Source organism: Lissotriton helveticus, chromosome 6, assembly GCF_964261635.1.
Source record: "Lissotriton helveticus chromosome 6, aLisHel1.1, whole genome shotgun sequence".
In the NCBI taxonomy this organism is placed as follows: domain Eukaryota; kingdom Metazoa; phylum Chordata; class Amphibia; order Caudata; family Salamandridae; genus Lissotriton; species Lissotriton helveticus.
Window position 1 is genome coordinate 68835068 of NC_136067.1, and position 18118 is coordinate 68853185.

Genomic DNA, 18118 nt, shown 5'->3' on the forward strand with positions numbered 1-18118 from the left:
TAGCAGCCAAAATTGCCCTTCTTTGCTGACAGTCATCCAAAATAGATACCAGGGCCTGACTGCACCGGATTGAATATGTTGTGCTGCTCCACATCCTGGGAGACTTGCCTATTGAAGACACTCACCAAGATGTTTACAGCAATTGGCAGAAGTGATATGGGACGCAAGTTGCTCAAGGTGGCATAGTCAGCACTGGCCTTCTTCAGCAGTGAAACAACCAGGATCTTTTTCCACCATCTGGCACCAATGCTCGTGCGATGGACTTTTTACAGATGTCCAAAAGAGGTTTAGCTAAACAGAGAGCTTTCTAAACCTTTGCAGGAATAGGGTACAGAGGTGAGGCTGATGTGACAGAATTAGCCAGATCCATACACTTCTCAGGAGTTAACTGTTTGAAATAAGAGAGCATGGGCATCTGAACCTCAGAAGGTAAACTGGAGACTGCATCCGAGTCTGTCACTTTAGTCATACAACAAACCCTATAAGGCAGAGCTGCCAGATTCTCACATATCTCTTCTGTATATGCTCAAAGGTCTGGCTAGACCATGAAGAAGATAGCAAGGGTACAACTGAAAATGTTGTTTTATACTTATTAAATCCTATTTGCAAAGAAACTAGCCATAGCAGATTGTATGAATTTGGGGCCATTTATAGCTCAGTTCTAGCCTCACGGGGCATAGCCAATTTGCCAAACCCTTTCTAGCTTTTTTTCTGCCAATAGTTGCTTCTTTTAATGAGGTATTGTACCAACGGGCAGAAGGACAAGGCTGTATATCCTGAGGAGTGGCTAAAAGAAACACTGTATTTAGTCTGGAAGTAAGCTACTCACAATAGTTGTTTTACGTTTTTTAAAGTCCATATTTACCAACACTCCCCCATTGAGAAGTCCATTACTTCCTAATGTCCAGGGAAGAACGTATTTAAAAAAAATATTTGTTTAAGAATCAGATTCACTATAAGGTCTATACTACTACAACGTATGGTCCATTGGCACTGATACAGCTGACGGACTGACCTAAGTCCTAATCTATTGAGTGGAGAAATCAAGTCATTGATTAAAATAGGGAGCAGCCCCAACAGTAGGGTTACAAAGTTTTAGAAATCACCTTCTTTATCCTTACTATTGAAGGCCAGTCTCCCCGTCATGTGAAAGCTACAAACAGCAGAAGAAAAAAAATCGAACTAATTTTGAACTTCAATGACCTACTTTACAGTATCCCACAACCCAAGCATGGAAATGGGTCAAGAAGGGTTCACAAAAAGTTTTAGCCTTGGTGTTAAAGTGTGCAAAAAAGGTTGTGTGATCCCAGCCAGCTTCTAGGATATATATAAAAAACAAAATCCATGAAGGGATTTTTAGTTATCAGAGTAACGATTTCCTCGAAAGCATACACATTTTATGTGCAGAGTGCAAATCAGACGAACAAGTTACTGACCTTCAGTAGCGCCTTATCTGGTTAAACGTTTGAGAGAGGTGCAGACAGGGGTTTAACGTTGTGAAAGGCACACCTTGATACAAAGTTTTCCCAACAGCAGGTGTATAGCGTCCTGGTGAAGTGCCCCCTGGCAGCCAGAATAACCTTAGTCTCTTGTAGAAGAAGGTTGAAAGCTGTCAACTGTTGCCGTTCAATCTCCACGCATGGAAATGGAGGGTGCGCAGGTTCAGGCGCAGAATCCTGCCCTCTTGTTGCGACAGAAGATCCTCCTAACGGGGCAACCTGATCTGAGGACCGATGGTCATGCTCAGCAGCCCAGGATACCAGACTCTCTGTGTCTAATCTGGAGCCACAAGAATTACTTTGGCCTGGTTGTTCCTGATGTACTTGAGGACTCTGGGCAGGAGTGTTATTGGCATGAAGGCATACATGAGGCAAGAACTTCACTCAAAATGCTCGAGACAAAAAGCATCTCCCAACGAAAGTCGCCTTGGAAACTCCAGCACACAGAACTGCGATATTGTGCATTCTCGGAGGTGACAAACAGATATAAGCAAGGCTCACCCCACTGCTGAAAAAGACCTTGCACCGCCACCGCTTGGAGATGCCATTCGAGATCCGCGAGGCATCTTTAGCGGAGTTTGTCCTCCATGGTGTTCGGGGAGCCAGCCAGCTGTTGAACCACCAGGGAAATTCTCTAATGTACCAGCCATTTCCAGAGCTGCAGAGCCTCTTGACCCAGGGTCCACACTCTACTCGCCCAGTTTGTTGCTACTACATGGCTACCTGCACTAGCCTTTCCTTGATCGCAGGAAAAAAAGCTTTTAATGCCAAGCGGACCACCTTAAGCTCCAACAGGTTTATGTGAAACTTGGACTCCGCCCAGAGTTCTCTGATCTCCACATCTCCCAGATGGCCGCCCAAAGCAGAAGTGACGCATCTGTCACTACAATAAACTCTGGCAGGGGAAGGGAGAGGTGTCTGCCACTGACCCCAATCGTGGTTCATTAGCCACCACTGCAGGTCTTTTGCAGTTCCCTCCAAGATCTGGAGTATGTCGCAGAGATTCTCCTGGTGCTCTGCCCACTGGGCCTTCAGGCCCCCTGCAGAGTCTGCATATGCTAGTGGGCATGTGTCACCAGCAGGATGCAGGATGCCATGAGACCCAACAGTCTCAGAGGCAGTCTCACCAAAATCCAGGATAGAGGCTGAAACATTGGTATCATAACCTGAATATCCTAGACTCATCGCAAGGGATGATAAGCCGAAACTGCATCGTGTCCAGAAAAGATCTAATGAAAGGGATTGTCTGAGAGGAAGTCAGGTGTGACGTTCGCATGTTGATAGTGAACCCCAACGAGTGCAGGAGATTTGTCGTAATACTCCTCACACCAGGCAAGAAGCAGCATGCAGCAGAGCAACACAGTAGGTATTAAAGTGGCAGTCCCTCCGATATTACAGCAATATGTAGGCATGAGGTCAAAGCAGGTAGCAAAGTGTAAGTTCTTCCTGCAGCATAGCAGCTCTTGTCCCTGGCACAATGTCCTTGGTTCCAGCAAAGTTCTGATTTGGTGGTGTCAGGGGTCCAGTACTAAACCCCAATTGTGCCTTTGAAGAGGGAGAGGTGTCAAAGAGGCATTTGAAGATCTCAAGTTGCCTGCCATTCCTGTCCTGGATCCAGACTCACTACAGGAGGGTATGTAGCACTTTGTGTGGGGACAGGCACAGCCCTATTCAGGTGCAAGTGTCAGCTCCTCCCTCCTACTCTAGCTCAGGAAGGCCCATCAACCTGGCAATGGGCCATCAGGATGTGAATGTCACACCCTAGCTTACCTGTGACGGTCTAGAGGGAATGCACAAAGCCCAGCTGTCACTCAACCCAGATGTGTATTCCGAGACAGGCAGAGGCACAGAATGGTTATAGTAAGAAAATGTAAACGTTGGTATTTTCAGACTTACAACTTAAAATCCAACTTCACTATACGTTGTGATTTTAAATTGTGAGTCCAGAGACACCAAACTCCAAATATTCATCTCTTCCCAATTGAAAATTACGCTTAAAAGATGTTTTAAGGCAACCCCAATGTTAACCTATGGGAGAGATGGCATTGCAGTAGTGAAAAACGAATTTGATAAATTTCACTACCAGAACATGTAAAACTCAGAGATACATGTCTTACCTTTTAACTATACGTCACCCTGCACATAAGGATGCCTACGGCCTACCTTAGGTGTGACTTAGATGTAATAGAAGGAAAGGTTCGGTTAACTTGCCAGGTCGAAATGGCAGTTTAAAACTGCACACACAGGCTCTGCAAGGGCAGGCCTGAGGCATGTTAACAGGGCTACTAAAGTATGTGGCATAATCAGTGCTGCAGGCCCACTAATAGCATTTAATTTACAGGCCCTGGGTACATACAGTGCACATTACTAGGGACTTACAAGTAAATTAAATAAGCCAATTGTGGTTAAGCCAATATTACTGTGTTTAGAGTACAGAATATATGCACTTTAGCACTTGTTAGCAGTGGTAAAATGCCCAGAGGCCTAAAGCCAACATAAATGAGCTTAGCAAAACAGGAGGTCAGAAGGCAAAAAGTCAGGGGAAACCATGACAAGGATGTCAGGTCCAACACTGAAGAAGCAAACAGAAATACTCCTCCGTCAGCTGTTATTGGGATGGTGGAATGGGTGGTGATGTTTTAAAAAAAATGGTAGGGCATAATCTTTCCAAATGATTTGAAGCACCCACTCGTTGGATATTATCGCTGACCATTGGGGCAGGTGGTGCCGGATTCTGCAGCCAATGGGTTAGCTATGCTGGATGGACGGCATACTAAAGAGAGTATAAGGCTTCAGCATCTGAAGGGGCGAGTCACTGGACAGCACGCTGAGACTGGCTGCCGAAGCCCCCTCCTTAAAAGGGCTGGGCAGGCTGTTGGACTGAGAATGGCTGGAATTCCAGGTGCCCATAATTACCCCTTACACTGCTGTGGCAGTGGTGAAAGGACTGCTTCTGTGGATGGGTTGAATGGAAAAGGCCAAAGGATCTGGCAGTGACCCTGCTCTCGCAAATGCATTTGAGCGCTTCATTAGCCTTATCGCCAAATAGGCAGAAGCCATCAAAGGGCATGTCAGCCAGCGAAGACTGGAAATCCACTGAGAATCCAGTAAACCATAAACAGGTGTGGCAACGCAGCACCACCATAAAAGCCAGGGCTCTAACCAGGGAGTTTTTGGTGCCTAGTCCGTACCAGATGGCAAACTGCATTGCTGCTGTCCACCAGAACTTGGTTGAGGATGGCGCATTCTTCCTTGGGCAGCATGAGAAGCAGCTGTGCAAATGAATCCTACAATGCATTGGAATATCACCCAAGAGACATGCAGTATTCACCGACAGGACAAGGCTGGTGGAAGAAAAAATGTGCTTCCCAAAGGTGACATGCTTCATTATTGGGGTCCTCCCAACCCGCTGCGGGTTGAGGCGTGCTGCGACTTGCGAATTACGTAGGAGCACTGGTAAGGACAGGACTATGTGTGGTGCAGTGAAAAAGGTGAGTGGAGTGGTGTGAGTTTAAAAATACCTTACTAGTGGGCGGAAAGACTTTTATTCATGCTCCTATGAAAAAATTCTATAATACACCAGGTGTATTATAGAATTTTTTCATTTTACAGGCACGATACAGTGACAACACGTGAACATAGTTCATCTAATTTAGAACTTAGCTACAAGGATAAGAGGAGACAGAAATGACGGCAAGGCACTGCACGCTAACTCTCTTTTTCTTTACCTACAGATATATTAATTGAAAGTATCGTATGTATATGATTTATATCCATGATATGCTCATTGTTAGGCATTACTCACACACTTAGGAGTGGTACTCACGTCACAGGCTGGACCCTGTGACGTCCTGAGGAAGAGCTGAGGGGTACAGCTCGAAACATGTTGGCACTCTACTAGGGCTCCGGTTTCATTAATTTACCGTTTCTATCCCTAGTGAACCACCCAATTTTTAACCCCTTGCATGCTGATGACGGCCTCCATCCGTCATGCACTACGGCGCTCGTGCGCTGATGACGGCTGGGGGCCGTCATAAACCCGCCCACTCGCGATTTTGCCGCACAGGCGCAGAATCGCGGCAGCATGCAAGGGGTTAATATATCTACTAGGAGCATGAATAAAAGTCTTTCCGCCCACTAGTAAGGTATTTTTAAACTCACACCACTCCACTCACCTTTTTCACTGCACCACACATAGTCCTCACTTACCAGTGCTCCTACGTAATTCGCAAGTCGCAGCACGCCTCAACCCGCAGCGGGTTGGGAGGACCCCAATGATGAAGCATGTCACCGTGAGGAAACTCCGGTGAGGGAGGGGACTCAAGAAAAAGGCTATCCTCCCCCTTTTTCAAGGTTACATCTACTACTGATAGTGATCCTTCTCCATAGCTAGGTTTTCTATCCGATATTTCGGATTTTGTTGACACAAGTACTAGTTAAGGAGGGTAAACCTAGCTACCAACCCTCTACCTCCCCCCTTTTTTTGCACTTCCCAAAGGTGACCAGCCTCTTGGATTCTCTCTCCGGTGGTGTGGTAGAGAATGCATTTGGGTTGACCTTGGTTGTGGCGGCCTACCCGTCTAGGCTCTCCGGGGAAGAGTGCTGCAAAAGGAGATCTGTGCTTCTTGGTGTGGGACGGTGCCGATGGGCAATCATTCATGCTCCGGAGCCTCTGTGAAAGGTTTTGCCCATGCCCCAGGGAGCACGTCTGTTGGAAAGTGCCCTTTCTTTGCATGGTTCCCCCCATTTTTGCCTGACGCACAAGTTACTTACCTTCGGTAACGATATATCTGTAAGAAACAGTAGTTGAAAAAGAGCTGGTCATCCACCCGGAACTGGCATGTGTGATCAAGGTAAAAGGAGAGCGAACGTTTTGGGTCCAGACGGTGAAGCCTCTCTTCCTCTTTCGAGGGATGCGGAGGCGAAAAGAAGGTGGGCAAGGTGATGGACTGCCCGATGTGAAAGGTCGTAACCACCTTGGGCAGGAAAGAAGGACGCGTTCTTAAAACAACTTTGTCCGGATGGACAGAAAGGAAAGGAGGTTTAGAAGATAGAGCCTGGAGCTCACTCACTCTCCTGGCAGAGGTGATGGCAACCAGGAATGCAGTCTTGAGAGTCAGAAGACGAAGAGGGCAATTGTGAAGTGGCTCGAAAGGAGCGCACATCAGATAGGTTAGAACAAGTTTCAAAACCCACTGAGGCATCACAAATGGAACAGGAGAAAACATGTGCGTGATGCCCTTCAAGACTCTATTTACAACAGGAGACTTGAAAACAGAAGGCAGATCAGGAAGCCTCAAGAAGGCAGAAATGGCAGAGACGTAGCGCCCTTAAGAGTGCCCAGAGCAGAACCCTGCTGGGCAAGAGAAACAAGGAAGAGGAGAACCTCTGAAAGGGGGGCAGAGAGAGGATCCACAGCCTTTGCTGTGCACCATGCCACAAATTTGTTCCACCTGCAGGCGTATACTGATTTTGTGGAGGGACGCCTGGCTGCCAGAATCACATCACAGACTTCAGGAGGCAAGTCAAATGGCCTCAACTGCCGCCGCTCAATCTCCACGCATGGAGGTAGAGGCTGGACAGGTTCGGGTGGAGGACCGTCCCCATATGCTGCGACAGAAGGTCCTCCTGAAGAGGCAGACGAATCGGGGGACCGACTGACATGCTGAGTAGCTCGGGATACCAGTATCTTCGTGCCCAGTCCGGAGCCACAAGGATGACTTGGGCCCGGTCTCGCCTGATCTTCAGCACTCTGGGCAGAAGTGGTATAGGCGGAAAGGCGTACAACAGACCGCAGCTCCACTCGCGACGAAAAGCGTCGCCGAGCGAGTGCCGCCTTGGAAATTCCAACGCGCAGAACTGATGACATTGCGCGTTCTCTTCCGTGGCGAATAGATCTAACCAAGGCTCTCCCCACTGCTGAAAGAGACCTTGCGCCACGTCCGAGTTTAGACGCCATTTGTGATCCATCATGCACCGGTGGCTGAGTTCGTCTGCCCAGGCATTCAGGGAACCTGCCAGGTGTTGAACCACCAGGGTGATGCCCTGGTGTTCCATCCATGACCAGAGGCGCAGAGCCTCCTGACAAAGGGTCCACGACCCCACCCCACCCTGTTTGTTGCAGTATCACATGGCGGTGGTGTTGTCCTTGAACACCTGCACTTCACTTCCCCGGACAGAGGGAAGGAATGCTTTCAGTTCAAGCCGGATCGCCTGCAGCTCCAGATGGTTGATGTGGAGCGGGGACTCCGCCGAAGACCAGAGGCCTCTGATCTCCCTCTCTCCCATGTGGGCTTCCCATTCCAGGAGGGACGCATCTGTCACTACTACGTGCTCCAGTTGGGGAAGGGAGAGAGATCTGCTGCTGACCCAATCGCAGTTCGTTAGCCACCACTGCAACTGTTTTGCACTGCCCTCCGATGCTGTGCCCACTGAAACTCCAGGTCCCACTGCAGAGCCTGCATCCGCCACCGGGCGTGATGCACTAGAAGGATGCAGGAGGCCATCAGCCCCAGGAGCCGCAGCGTCTACCTGACCGAGACTCGGGATGAAGACTGAAAGACCAGAATCAGAGCCTGAATATCCCGAACCCGCTGTTCGGAGAGATAAACCCGAAACTGCGCTGAGTCCAGAACTGCTCCGATGAAAAGGAGCCTCTGCGAGGGGCACAGGTGTGACTTTGGCACGTTGATGGAGAACCCCAGCGAGTGCAGGAGGTCGGCCGTAGTCTGGAGGTGGGAGAAGACTGTTTGGGGCGAGCCCGCCTTCAACAACCAGTCGTCGATATAGGGGAATACTGACACCCCTAACCTGCGCAAATGAGCTGTGACCACCGCCATCACTTTCGTGAACACCCATGGGGCGCTGGTAAGGCCGAAGGGGAGCACAGTAAACTGAAAGTGCTCGTGGCCTACCGTGAAGCGCAGGTAACGCTGGTGGGCCGGCAGGACGGGGATGTGGAAATAAGCGTTCTGCAAGCCCAACGCTACCATCCAGTCTTCTGGGTCTAGGGCAGCTAGGACCTGAGCCAAAGTCCTTCCGGAGGAAGCCGTTGACGCTCCTTATATCCAAGATAGCGAGTAGGCTCCCTTTGCCCTTCTTGGGTACCAGAAAGTAGTGGGAATAGCAAACACGTCCTACTTCTGGCCCAGGAACGCGCTCAACGGCCTCCTTGGCCAAGAGGGCCGTAACTTCCTCCTGCAGAAGTAGCAAGTGATCCCCCGACATGCGGTGGTACTGCGGTGGCATGGCTGGAGGGGTCGCCTCGAAGGGGAGGGAGTAGCCCCTTCTGACGATTTGCAGCACCCACCTGTCCGATGTAATGGAGCGCCAGTGGAGGAAGTGAGAGCGAACCCGGCCCACCCACTGGCGTCGAATGGGCCTGAAAACTCTGAGGATTTTGAGGCAGATGCTACGGGAGCGGGTGTGGACTGACCTTGCCGGTGTTCCCCGGCACCACAACGGCGGTTACCACGTCCGCGACCGCGTTGAGGTTGGTTCTGCGGCCTGTGGCTAGCTGGACGTGTGGGGGCGCCCCTTCCTTGGCCACGAAAGGGACGAAAGGCGGAAGTCAGCTTGCGTTGGCTGAGGCCCAAGGACTTGGACGTAGCTTTGGAGTCCTTGAAGCGCACCAGCGCGCTGTCCGCCTTGTCGCCAAAAAGGAGACGCCATCAAAGGAAATGTCCATAAGAGAGGCTAGGACATCGCCTGAAAAGTTGGCAGACCTCAGCCAGGCGTGGCGGCGAACCGCCACCGTCATTGCAATCGCCCTGCCTAGCGAGTCCGTGGTATCCAGTCCACACCGAATAGAATATCGTGCTGCATCCCTTTCCTCCGCAAGGGCTTGGGTAAGCTTTGCCTGGACCTCCGCCGGGCATTGCGGCAGCACTTCCGCAACCGTATCCCACATAGAGTGGGAGTAACGGCCGAAAAGGCAGGCGGTGTTGACAGACCGCAACCCCAAATTCAAAGAGGAGAACAGCTTCTTACCAAACTGGTCATACCTTTTTGATTCCTGATCCGGAGGGTCGGTCTGGAATGCGGTCTGGGAAGTGGAGGCCTTGATCACCAGGCTCTCAGGGGTGGGGTGAACAGACAGGAAACTGGGGTCGCCGGGCGGTGGCGTCGGGTCACGTTCCGATCTACAGGGAGGCCTGTAGAGGGTTTGGATCAGGCGCCCAACAGAACGTCCGTGAAGGCTTCGTTGAACGGCAGGAGAGGCTCCGAGGAGCTTGCCTGCGGTTTGAGCACCTCAGTGAGGAGGTTAGTCCTCATGGCCGCGACTGGGAACTCAAGAGCGGAGGCCTTGGCTGCCATTGTCAACACCACGCTGTAAGCAGCCCCCTCCTCCGTAGCCACGGTAGGAGGGGAGATAAAACCAGTGTCGGGCGAAGTGTCCACACCACTGGCCTCCCCCAGTTCGTCTGCCCAGTCCTGTCTAAACTGGCACTGCAGTGCCAGAGGGTCCTCCCAATCCCCCTCGTCATCCATCTCCTTAAAGTCAGGAAGAAAAGATGGAGCCGGGTCGTAGGTGAATTGCTCACCTGTCGGCACCGGAGACGGCACCGGTCCCGGACCGGGGCTGGGGACGACGTCGTCCGGGGACGGTGTCGTGGGTGACCCGTATCCTGCGGCGTCGGGACCGAAGTCGACGACGGCACCGGAGTCTACGACGGCCCCGGAACCGAAGTCGCCGACGGCCCCCGGGGCCGAAGCACCCTCAGACCCCTCCCAATCCCCCTCGTCATCCATCTCCTGAAATTCAGGAAGAAATGATGGAGCCGGGTTGTCGGTAAAGGGCTCACCGATCGGCGTTGAAAATGGCGCCGGTCCGATGCCGGATCTGGACCGGGGTGGGGATCGGGGACGACGACGCCCGAGGACGGTGCCGGGGGCGAAACCCTTGGTGACGACGTCGGCGGAGGGGTCGTAAGGTCGACCGGCGTTGTCACGGATTCAGGCCTTGATCCTGAGGAACCTTGCGGCGTCGGCACCGAAGTCGCCGACGGCGCGGGGGCTGAAGCGGCCGGCCCGCTTGGGCTCCCAGACGGGTCTGTGGGGCCCGAAGGCACCTTGGCGGGACCCGACGGAGCGAAGCACGACCTCATGGCCATGAGGAAGGCGTGGATCTCCTCCGGCGTCGCATTCAGCCCAGGGACCGGCGGGTATGGAGCTGGACGCGGCGGTGATGTCGCTTCTTCGACTTCTTGTGCCTCGACTTACCTGAGGACTTGGAGCCCGACGAGTGGTGTCGACTCACCGAGCTGTGATGACTGTGGCCCCTCGACCTCCTCCTGGAACTCCAGCAGCGCGGGGCCGACTGCCGGATCTCGAGGCGCTTACGGGACCGCTCCCGCCTAGCATTCGACGTCCAGGCCCGGCAGTCGGGGCACGACTTGTCATCGTGGTCGGCCCCGAGGCAATAAAGGCACCGACAGTGGGGGTCGGTAACGGACATCAGTATGTTACAGTCGTCGCAGGGTTTGAACCCGGACATCCCTATCGGCACCAGAGTCTAGAACCGACTCGAGAAGATCCAAAATAGATCGAAAAAGTTAGTCAAAAAGTGACTAGGAGTACTGCTCTTCTCGGATCTGCGCTTGCTGGCGCGGAAAAAAGAAGAACTGACGTCAGCGCGCGAGGGCGGCGTCTAAGTACTCCGATGTCATCCCAGCGACCACGACGCTGAACGCGGAGCCGCAGACGACGCCTACCGACGCGCAGGGGTACTGCTACGCAAAACTTTCCGGATCCAGTCTGACCCCTGGGGATATTTTAAGGTAGAGAATCTAACTCTAACCCGTTTCTTTCAGATATCTGATGCAACCTGACTTGATGTGCCCTGAGTCCCTGCCAATCAGGGCTGGTGTTCTGGCCCAAAATTGTACCTTTGTATCCACAACTGGAACATCACTGGCCACAGGCAAGCCCCTTGTAAAAGGTGCCATGGGTACCAAGGGCACTGTGGCGAAAGAAGGCCTCTGAAGGCTGCAGCACCTATTGTGCCACTCTTAGAGGCCCTGCACCTTAATCCACATGCTCTCCCACAAGCAGGCGGCGTGTTTTGGTGCAGAGAAAAGTGAAGGGTCGACATGGTATGCACCCCTGCGTGCCATGCCTGCAATCCACTGCCTAAGGCCTAAGTAAGCCACCCCTCTAGCAGGGTGCACTAGTCCTAAGGGCATGAGCCCTGCACTCCTACAGTGTCTAAGCTCATTCAAAGACATTGTAAGCGTAGTAAAGCCATAAAGAATATATGGTTTGGGAGTTGGTCACAACTAACTCCACAACTCCATAATGGCTTTACTAAAAACTGGGAAGTTTAGTAGCAAACGTCTCTGCATTAAACTCACACTGATGCCAGTGTGCGATTTAATATAAAATGCACTCAGATGGCATCTTGGAGATGCCCCCTGATAATCAACCATATCTGGTGTGGTTCCTGAATGGTTGCCCACCCTTGCCACCACCAGACAGTTTCTGAACCCCTAGGTAGAGGGCCTCCGCTCTCTGGGTCCAGAAACAAAGCCTATCCGGGGCAAATGTGTAAATGCCTCCTCCCCCAGGATAGACTAAACCCACAAAAGGGAAAGCTTGAAAAACCAGCTGCCTTTGGACGCTGTCCATGCCTTTTGCTGGCCCCAGCAACTGGCTCCCATCGGTTCGGACTTTCCCTTGGGCGGGAGAATCGGTGGCATTTCCAAGTTAGGAAGAGAAGTGTGCTCGCCATTGCCAATCCCATCCCTCAGTTGAGGGAAGCAAGGTGAAGCACACATCTCACTCCTATCCATCTTGAAGATGAGGGGACTCAGCCAATTAGGATGAGGATCATGCCCCCTAACACGGGAGAGTAGCATAATAGGAGGCGCACCCACCCCAAGGAAGGGACCCATTGGTCCCAACCTACAAGCCCCTTTAACGCTCCTACATTTTCTATTTAGGGCAACCCTGAACCTTGCCTCCTCAGATTCAAGGAAAAAAAGAAGGACTGAAGAGCCATTCTAACCCAGAAAAAACAGAGGACACCAACTGATTGGCCCAAGCCCCACCGGCCTGTCCCAACCGCAACCTGCCTACAGCAAAGAAACCGGTGTGTTTCACAGCAGCACATCTCCAGAGCCTGGAGGACCTGCTTTGCACTCAACTAACAGGCTCTGTTTCCCATAAGCACAGGATTTGCTCAAACCAAAGACAGTCAACGTCCAGACTCCGTGATTCTGCACCACTCTGCACCCGGTGCACGGCCTGAGACCGAGTGGGTACATAATCCAAAGACGTCCCCCTGGCGATCCTAAGTTGGAAACTGGTGACCACTGACCTCACACAAGCTTCAAAACTAAACCTGCAGCCTTTACTTGATCGGTCCCACTGACCGAAGACGTTAAGGCAACCTCTCCCTTTACCGAAACGGTCCAAAAACTCAGACCATGTCTGTCCGATGGACGCCGACTGCGACTGAATGCAGCTTAAGGAAACTGGTGCCTAAGACGCCTCAGCCCTCAAGGATTCCCGGCCTTGGGTAGCCCAACCGACTGTGTCCAAGCCTCCTCTCAGATCCCCAGTCGCCTTCCCAGACGCGGGTCGCCTCCAAGAAGTCCTCTCAACCAAGCCTGAAACCGACGGTCTCCACTGAGAAGCTGAGGGACAGCAACGTCTGCTTTACCTTCTGCACTCAGCTGCCTCGGTGCTGCTAGCAGTGCATTTCTTGTGTCGGTTGTTGGCCCCTGCAGTGCTGACCGCAAACCTAAGAGCTTTGCTCCCACAATGAAGTGGCCTGCTTGCCAGCAAACCCCAACCAAAGGTCCCCTTTAGCCCGTTGGCTAACGTTGGGTCTCTGCACTCTGCACCCTACCACCACAGTGCCGCTGGTGGTGTAACTAAAGTGTCCACTTGGATCTTGGGGTCCGAGTTTGATAACCATTTTTCCTTCCACAGGGACTCATAGTATGAGATTTCGGGTCTAAAAAGTATTCTATGTAGAACTGCTGATGTTTGGGGAAAAGTGAGCACTATTGTAACATAATCTGAAAGTAATCAAAGAGCATTTACTGTGAAATGCCAAGTATTCTGAAAAGTGATATCAGCCTGCAACTGTTACAATTACAAGAACAACTGCATTTCCTTGAACAGTCGTGTATTTGAAAGTACTTATTACCTACCTGTACCAAGTCCTGCTTGGTTATAGAAATAAACTAAAGTATACCTTTTTTATACCAACCTAATAAGTCTGGATTCTGTCTCAGAGTGTGTGACATCAGCCTTGATTGAGTAAATACTATGAATGCTTTACTTACTCTCCTGATAAGCCTAACTGCTTGACCACACTACCACAAATAGAGCGGTTAGTGATTATCTAATTTAGCCTCTGCCATATCTCTGGGAATACCCTGGACTCCGTGCACACTATATCTTACTTTGGTTTAGTATGTGCAGAGCCAGCTTCCTACAACGTCTGTTAGACTTCATTAAAGGGGAGCACGGGTTCAGATGAACATGCCCCAGGTTAAAGCACCTCTCTCAAGATGTTCGTCTTGACCTTGATGACCCACAGCTGGAGATGGAGGACCTCTGCTGCCCTGCGCATCACGTTGGCAAGGGATGAGCCTTCCTCCAAAACATGGCCCAGAGGAGAAACCATACCAGAATCTGGCGAGGTATCTAGGACACTGGCATCACCCAGCTTCTGATACCAGTTATCATCAGGGTCCTCGAAGGGACCAATGACCTTCTCTCTATCAACTTCGTTGGGAAGTCCACAGGATAGGATGACCTAGACGATATCTGCAGCGACGTCAAATCAGTGTCAAAAATTACACTCGGCTAATTCCTGGGAGGGATTGAGCCAGGGTGCGTCGGGGCACCCATTTTGGCGTCAGTCTGGATCCGAGGGTGGATCCAAAGGTCCCACCTGGTGTAAAGGGCGAACCGCCGATGGTAAACCAGCGGGGTCACCTCTCGGCTCCTTCGGGCCCAGGTCACTCTGGGTAGGGTGGAGCAGGTCCGGGCACCGGCTTTGCTGGTGGAGTGCGGGAGCAGGGACCAGAAACAAAGTGTTTGGCGAGCGAGATCGAATAACTCTTCAACTTCTTTTTCTTGTGCTTCTTTCGACTTACCCGACTTGGAAGTAGTAGTCTTGGAGCGCAATGGCACCTTCTGAGGGAACAAATCCAAGAACGACCTTGTAAGCGGCACAGAGAATAGGACAGAGAACAGCATGGAGCATTCTTCTTCTGCGCAGCCAGGAGTTTCAGCACCCGCTCATGATTCGCCTTGGGGTGCATCACCTTGCACTTGGGGCAGCCCTTGGTGTGGTGACTCGACCCTAGGTGCTAGAGGCAGACCAAGAGGGGATATGAGACAGACATCAGCTGGTGGCACTCCCCACAAGGCTTAAACACAGTAGGTTTGGAAGGGGACATGTCCCAAGCACACTTGGAGCAGCAGCTCAAAGAAGGGTCAGCAAAACGTCTCAAAAGGGTACAAATGAAACTCATATCAATGTGTGGGGATGCGCCTACATAGACAACACAACGCCACTTCCGGCACACAGACGAACAACATCCCCTACCGGCGCGCAGATGTACTGCGCTGTTGGCATGGAACGAAAGGAACTCATGTTAGTGTGTTTGGGTGGTGCCTATATACACACTGCAACGTCACTTTTGATGCAGAATCAGCGTGCAGAGGTACTACTCAAGATATTCAGGTTCCAGTCTTACACCTGGGGAATTGTCTATGGTGAGGAATGTGTATTTAGGAGTTTCTATCAGAAATAAAGACAAATGAGCATCCGTTCTTGTAAACGCAGACTCACCTAGCCCTCTACTTAGTCCGTACAATTAAAAACAAATTGCCAGTATCAGCATATTGACTAAGAACAGAAAATTATGGTACAATATCATACAAGCTGAACAAACAAAAGTATTTATTTTAATTTGTTTTCCTAGCATCCACTTTATAAAGGTCATTCGCTTACTGAAATGGTGCAACTGAATCAAGAGGAAGTTCGTAAGTAGACGACTTATTTTTCAGGTTATAGAAAAATTTCCTTTTGTGACTTTTGCTAAACGCCATCGTCCAAGGATCTGGAAAAGAATGAAACAAGAAAGAGGAGAGAAAATAGAGTGGATTGAAATGTCAAGTTTAATAATGGAAACATGTATTGTTTTACGCAATTTGCACTTTATAAAAGCAGTCCAGGGAATTCCGTTCAACACTCACTATAACAGTGTATGTTATGAAACTTAATACACTAACATTGTCAGTTCTAACAAGCCACATTTGAAAGTATGAGGAAGTGTGCAGAAGCTGCATCATGGTTTGTTAACTGTTATTCAGATCCTGGATTGGAAGTAAGAGTTTGGATGAAAATGTCAGCATATTCTGCTTTTAGTAACTAATAATGGCACGGTTGTGTAAAAACAGACCTGGTGACCTACTAACAGTGCACAGCCATAGCCATAACTCCTTTCCATCCACCAGGCCATCAAACGTTTGGGGGCAGACCTCTACACTTAGACTGATTATCACCCTGGACCCCCAATTCACACATCTTGAAAGAGGAAATAAAAAACTCTCAGCGACCTTGAAGACACATCAATTTCAACCAGCTAATAATGAAGAGTTTCAACTAACCATTTATAGTCCTCCAATAAAGTATTTCTGGTAGCCAAAAAAGTATTGTCACCAATGTTAATTACAAGAATGCCAATTAAAAAGATATATAGACAATTATCTATTATTTAAATAGCGTAAGGTTCAGTTCAAAATAATTATTTTATGTATGGCAGCTCTTCTATGAGGATAACATGCACAAAAACGTACATGGTCATTCATATGCTTCTTTTCATGAGTCTTTGATTTAAGAAATACATTCCTAGTGCCCATGTCTAACTCTTTACTTTGGTAGTTTTAGAATTATGTTTATGATAGAACAGAAAGGCTTTTGTCTATTTGAGAAAACTCAAGTACATAATTTCTTTATTTTCAGTTTTTATCTAATGAGAGAGTATCCAACAGCTAAAGGTACGTTTCACGGAAAGCAGAACCAACTAGTAAAGAGACTGGCGGCTAAGACAAGATAAAGAAAATTTTTATTCAATGATCTGCAGTGTAACATCCTTCAGGTAGTAGGGCAACTGTGACCTTATAGTTAAATACATGCACCGACTTCTTAGAATAGTCTTTATTTATAGGCCTAACTTATTTGCCTATATGTAAATAGTCAATACGTTGAAGACAATGTAATGCACGATGCCCCAACATTGCAGTTACACCAAAAAGGTTTACTAAATTGCTCAGGCACAGGTTAATAGGTCATATGTGAAAATTAAGAACCCAACAAGAAGCAATTATCAAAAATGTTAAACTTTCCAACATTTTCCCAAGAGGTCTTACAATGCAATCCTGCTGATTTCAACAATTAGTTTTCGAATGATATGCCCTTTAACGGTGTTAAAACTTAATGTAAGAGACAATAAACTACCCTGCTAAATCTGTAACCACGGATTAGCAGCTTGAAACTCGCCTAGACTCCGATGCTGTGCATTATTCCGCCATATAGTGTTTGGGCCCAGTAGTGTATCCCTTAGATTAGAATGTCTATTTGGTGGAGTCAGTATAGTGGCGAAGCAAGGGCACACCTGGCCATAAAACAAACAAGGGAAATAGCCCTCCATTTGCTCAAAAACAGATAGTAAACAAGCACTAGCATCTTCAATAGGGCTTGCCAGTGAGAGCTATTAGTTTTGGCAATCTTTTTTAGCCATACTGTACATCAGCGAGGATGATGGCAGTGTGGGTAAATACCATAAAGCGCTATGAAGAAGCAGGGGCTAATGCGTTTTCTTTAGATGCACATTGGCGCTGGATGTGTCCTAATCCTTTTTTAAATTATTATTTTTAGCCATGCTGCAGAGCAGTCACTCCGCTGTACAGCTTAGGCTACATATTGCCAGAATCCGCAATGCCCTTGCTGTACAACATGAACAAAAAGCAGTGGGAGAGCCAATAATATCAAAAGCAAGAACTATTGGTTTTGCCAATGCTTGTTAGGTCTTGGCGACACCCTGTGATTCTGAGCACATTAGAAAATCTCCCCATGTGTGAAAAATTAAAACAAAAATGACATCTGCCAAAAAATGAGGTGTCAGTCATAGTAAAACAGCTACAAATGGCAAGAGGTTCAAAAAGGACAACAGAGAACAAGCATTTGCAATGCAATAGGTCTCGCATTGGAAAATGTGAGCTATTGGTTTTGTAAATGAGACATTTTTTTAATGTGTGTTGGCTTTGAAAATATATAAATTAATAGCATTGTTATTCACAAAGCCAATAGCTTACACTTTCCTAATGCGAGTCAAATAGGCTATGGCAATGCTTATTGGTAGCAAGCAAGGACAGTGCTGTTGTGGTGCTGACTGATGATGTGGTTGGGCTGAGTGATGAGGTGGTGTCCCAGAGTGATGTGGTGGTGTTCCTGAGTGATGTGATGGTGTTCCCGAGTGATGTGATAGTGTTCCTGAGTGATGTGATAGTGTTCCTGAGTGATGTGGTGGTGTCCCTGAGTGATGTGGTGGTGTCCCTGAGTGATGTGGTGGTGCCCCCGAGTGATGTGGTGG

At 49.4% G+C, this 18118-nt stretch overlaps 1 protein-coding gene across 1 annotated transcript in view; it reads right to left on the minus strand.

The window, feature by feature from the left end:
- The window catches only part of CMTR1 (cap methyltransferase 1), a 650563-nt gene that overhangs the window by 2493 nt on the left and 629952 nt on the right, over positions 1-18118 (minus strand). Inside the window, exon 23 of the mRNA XM_078647373.1 lies at positions 15475-15583. Coding sequence (XP_078503499.1) covers positions 15475-15583 — 109 coding nt within the window. The remainder of the gene's footprint in view (positions 1-15474; positions 15584-18118) is intronic.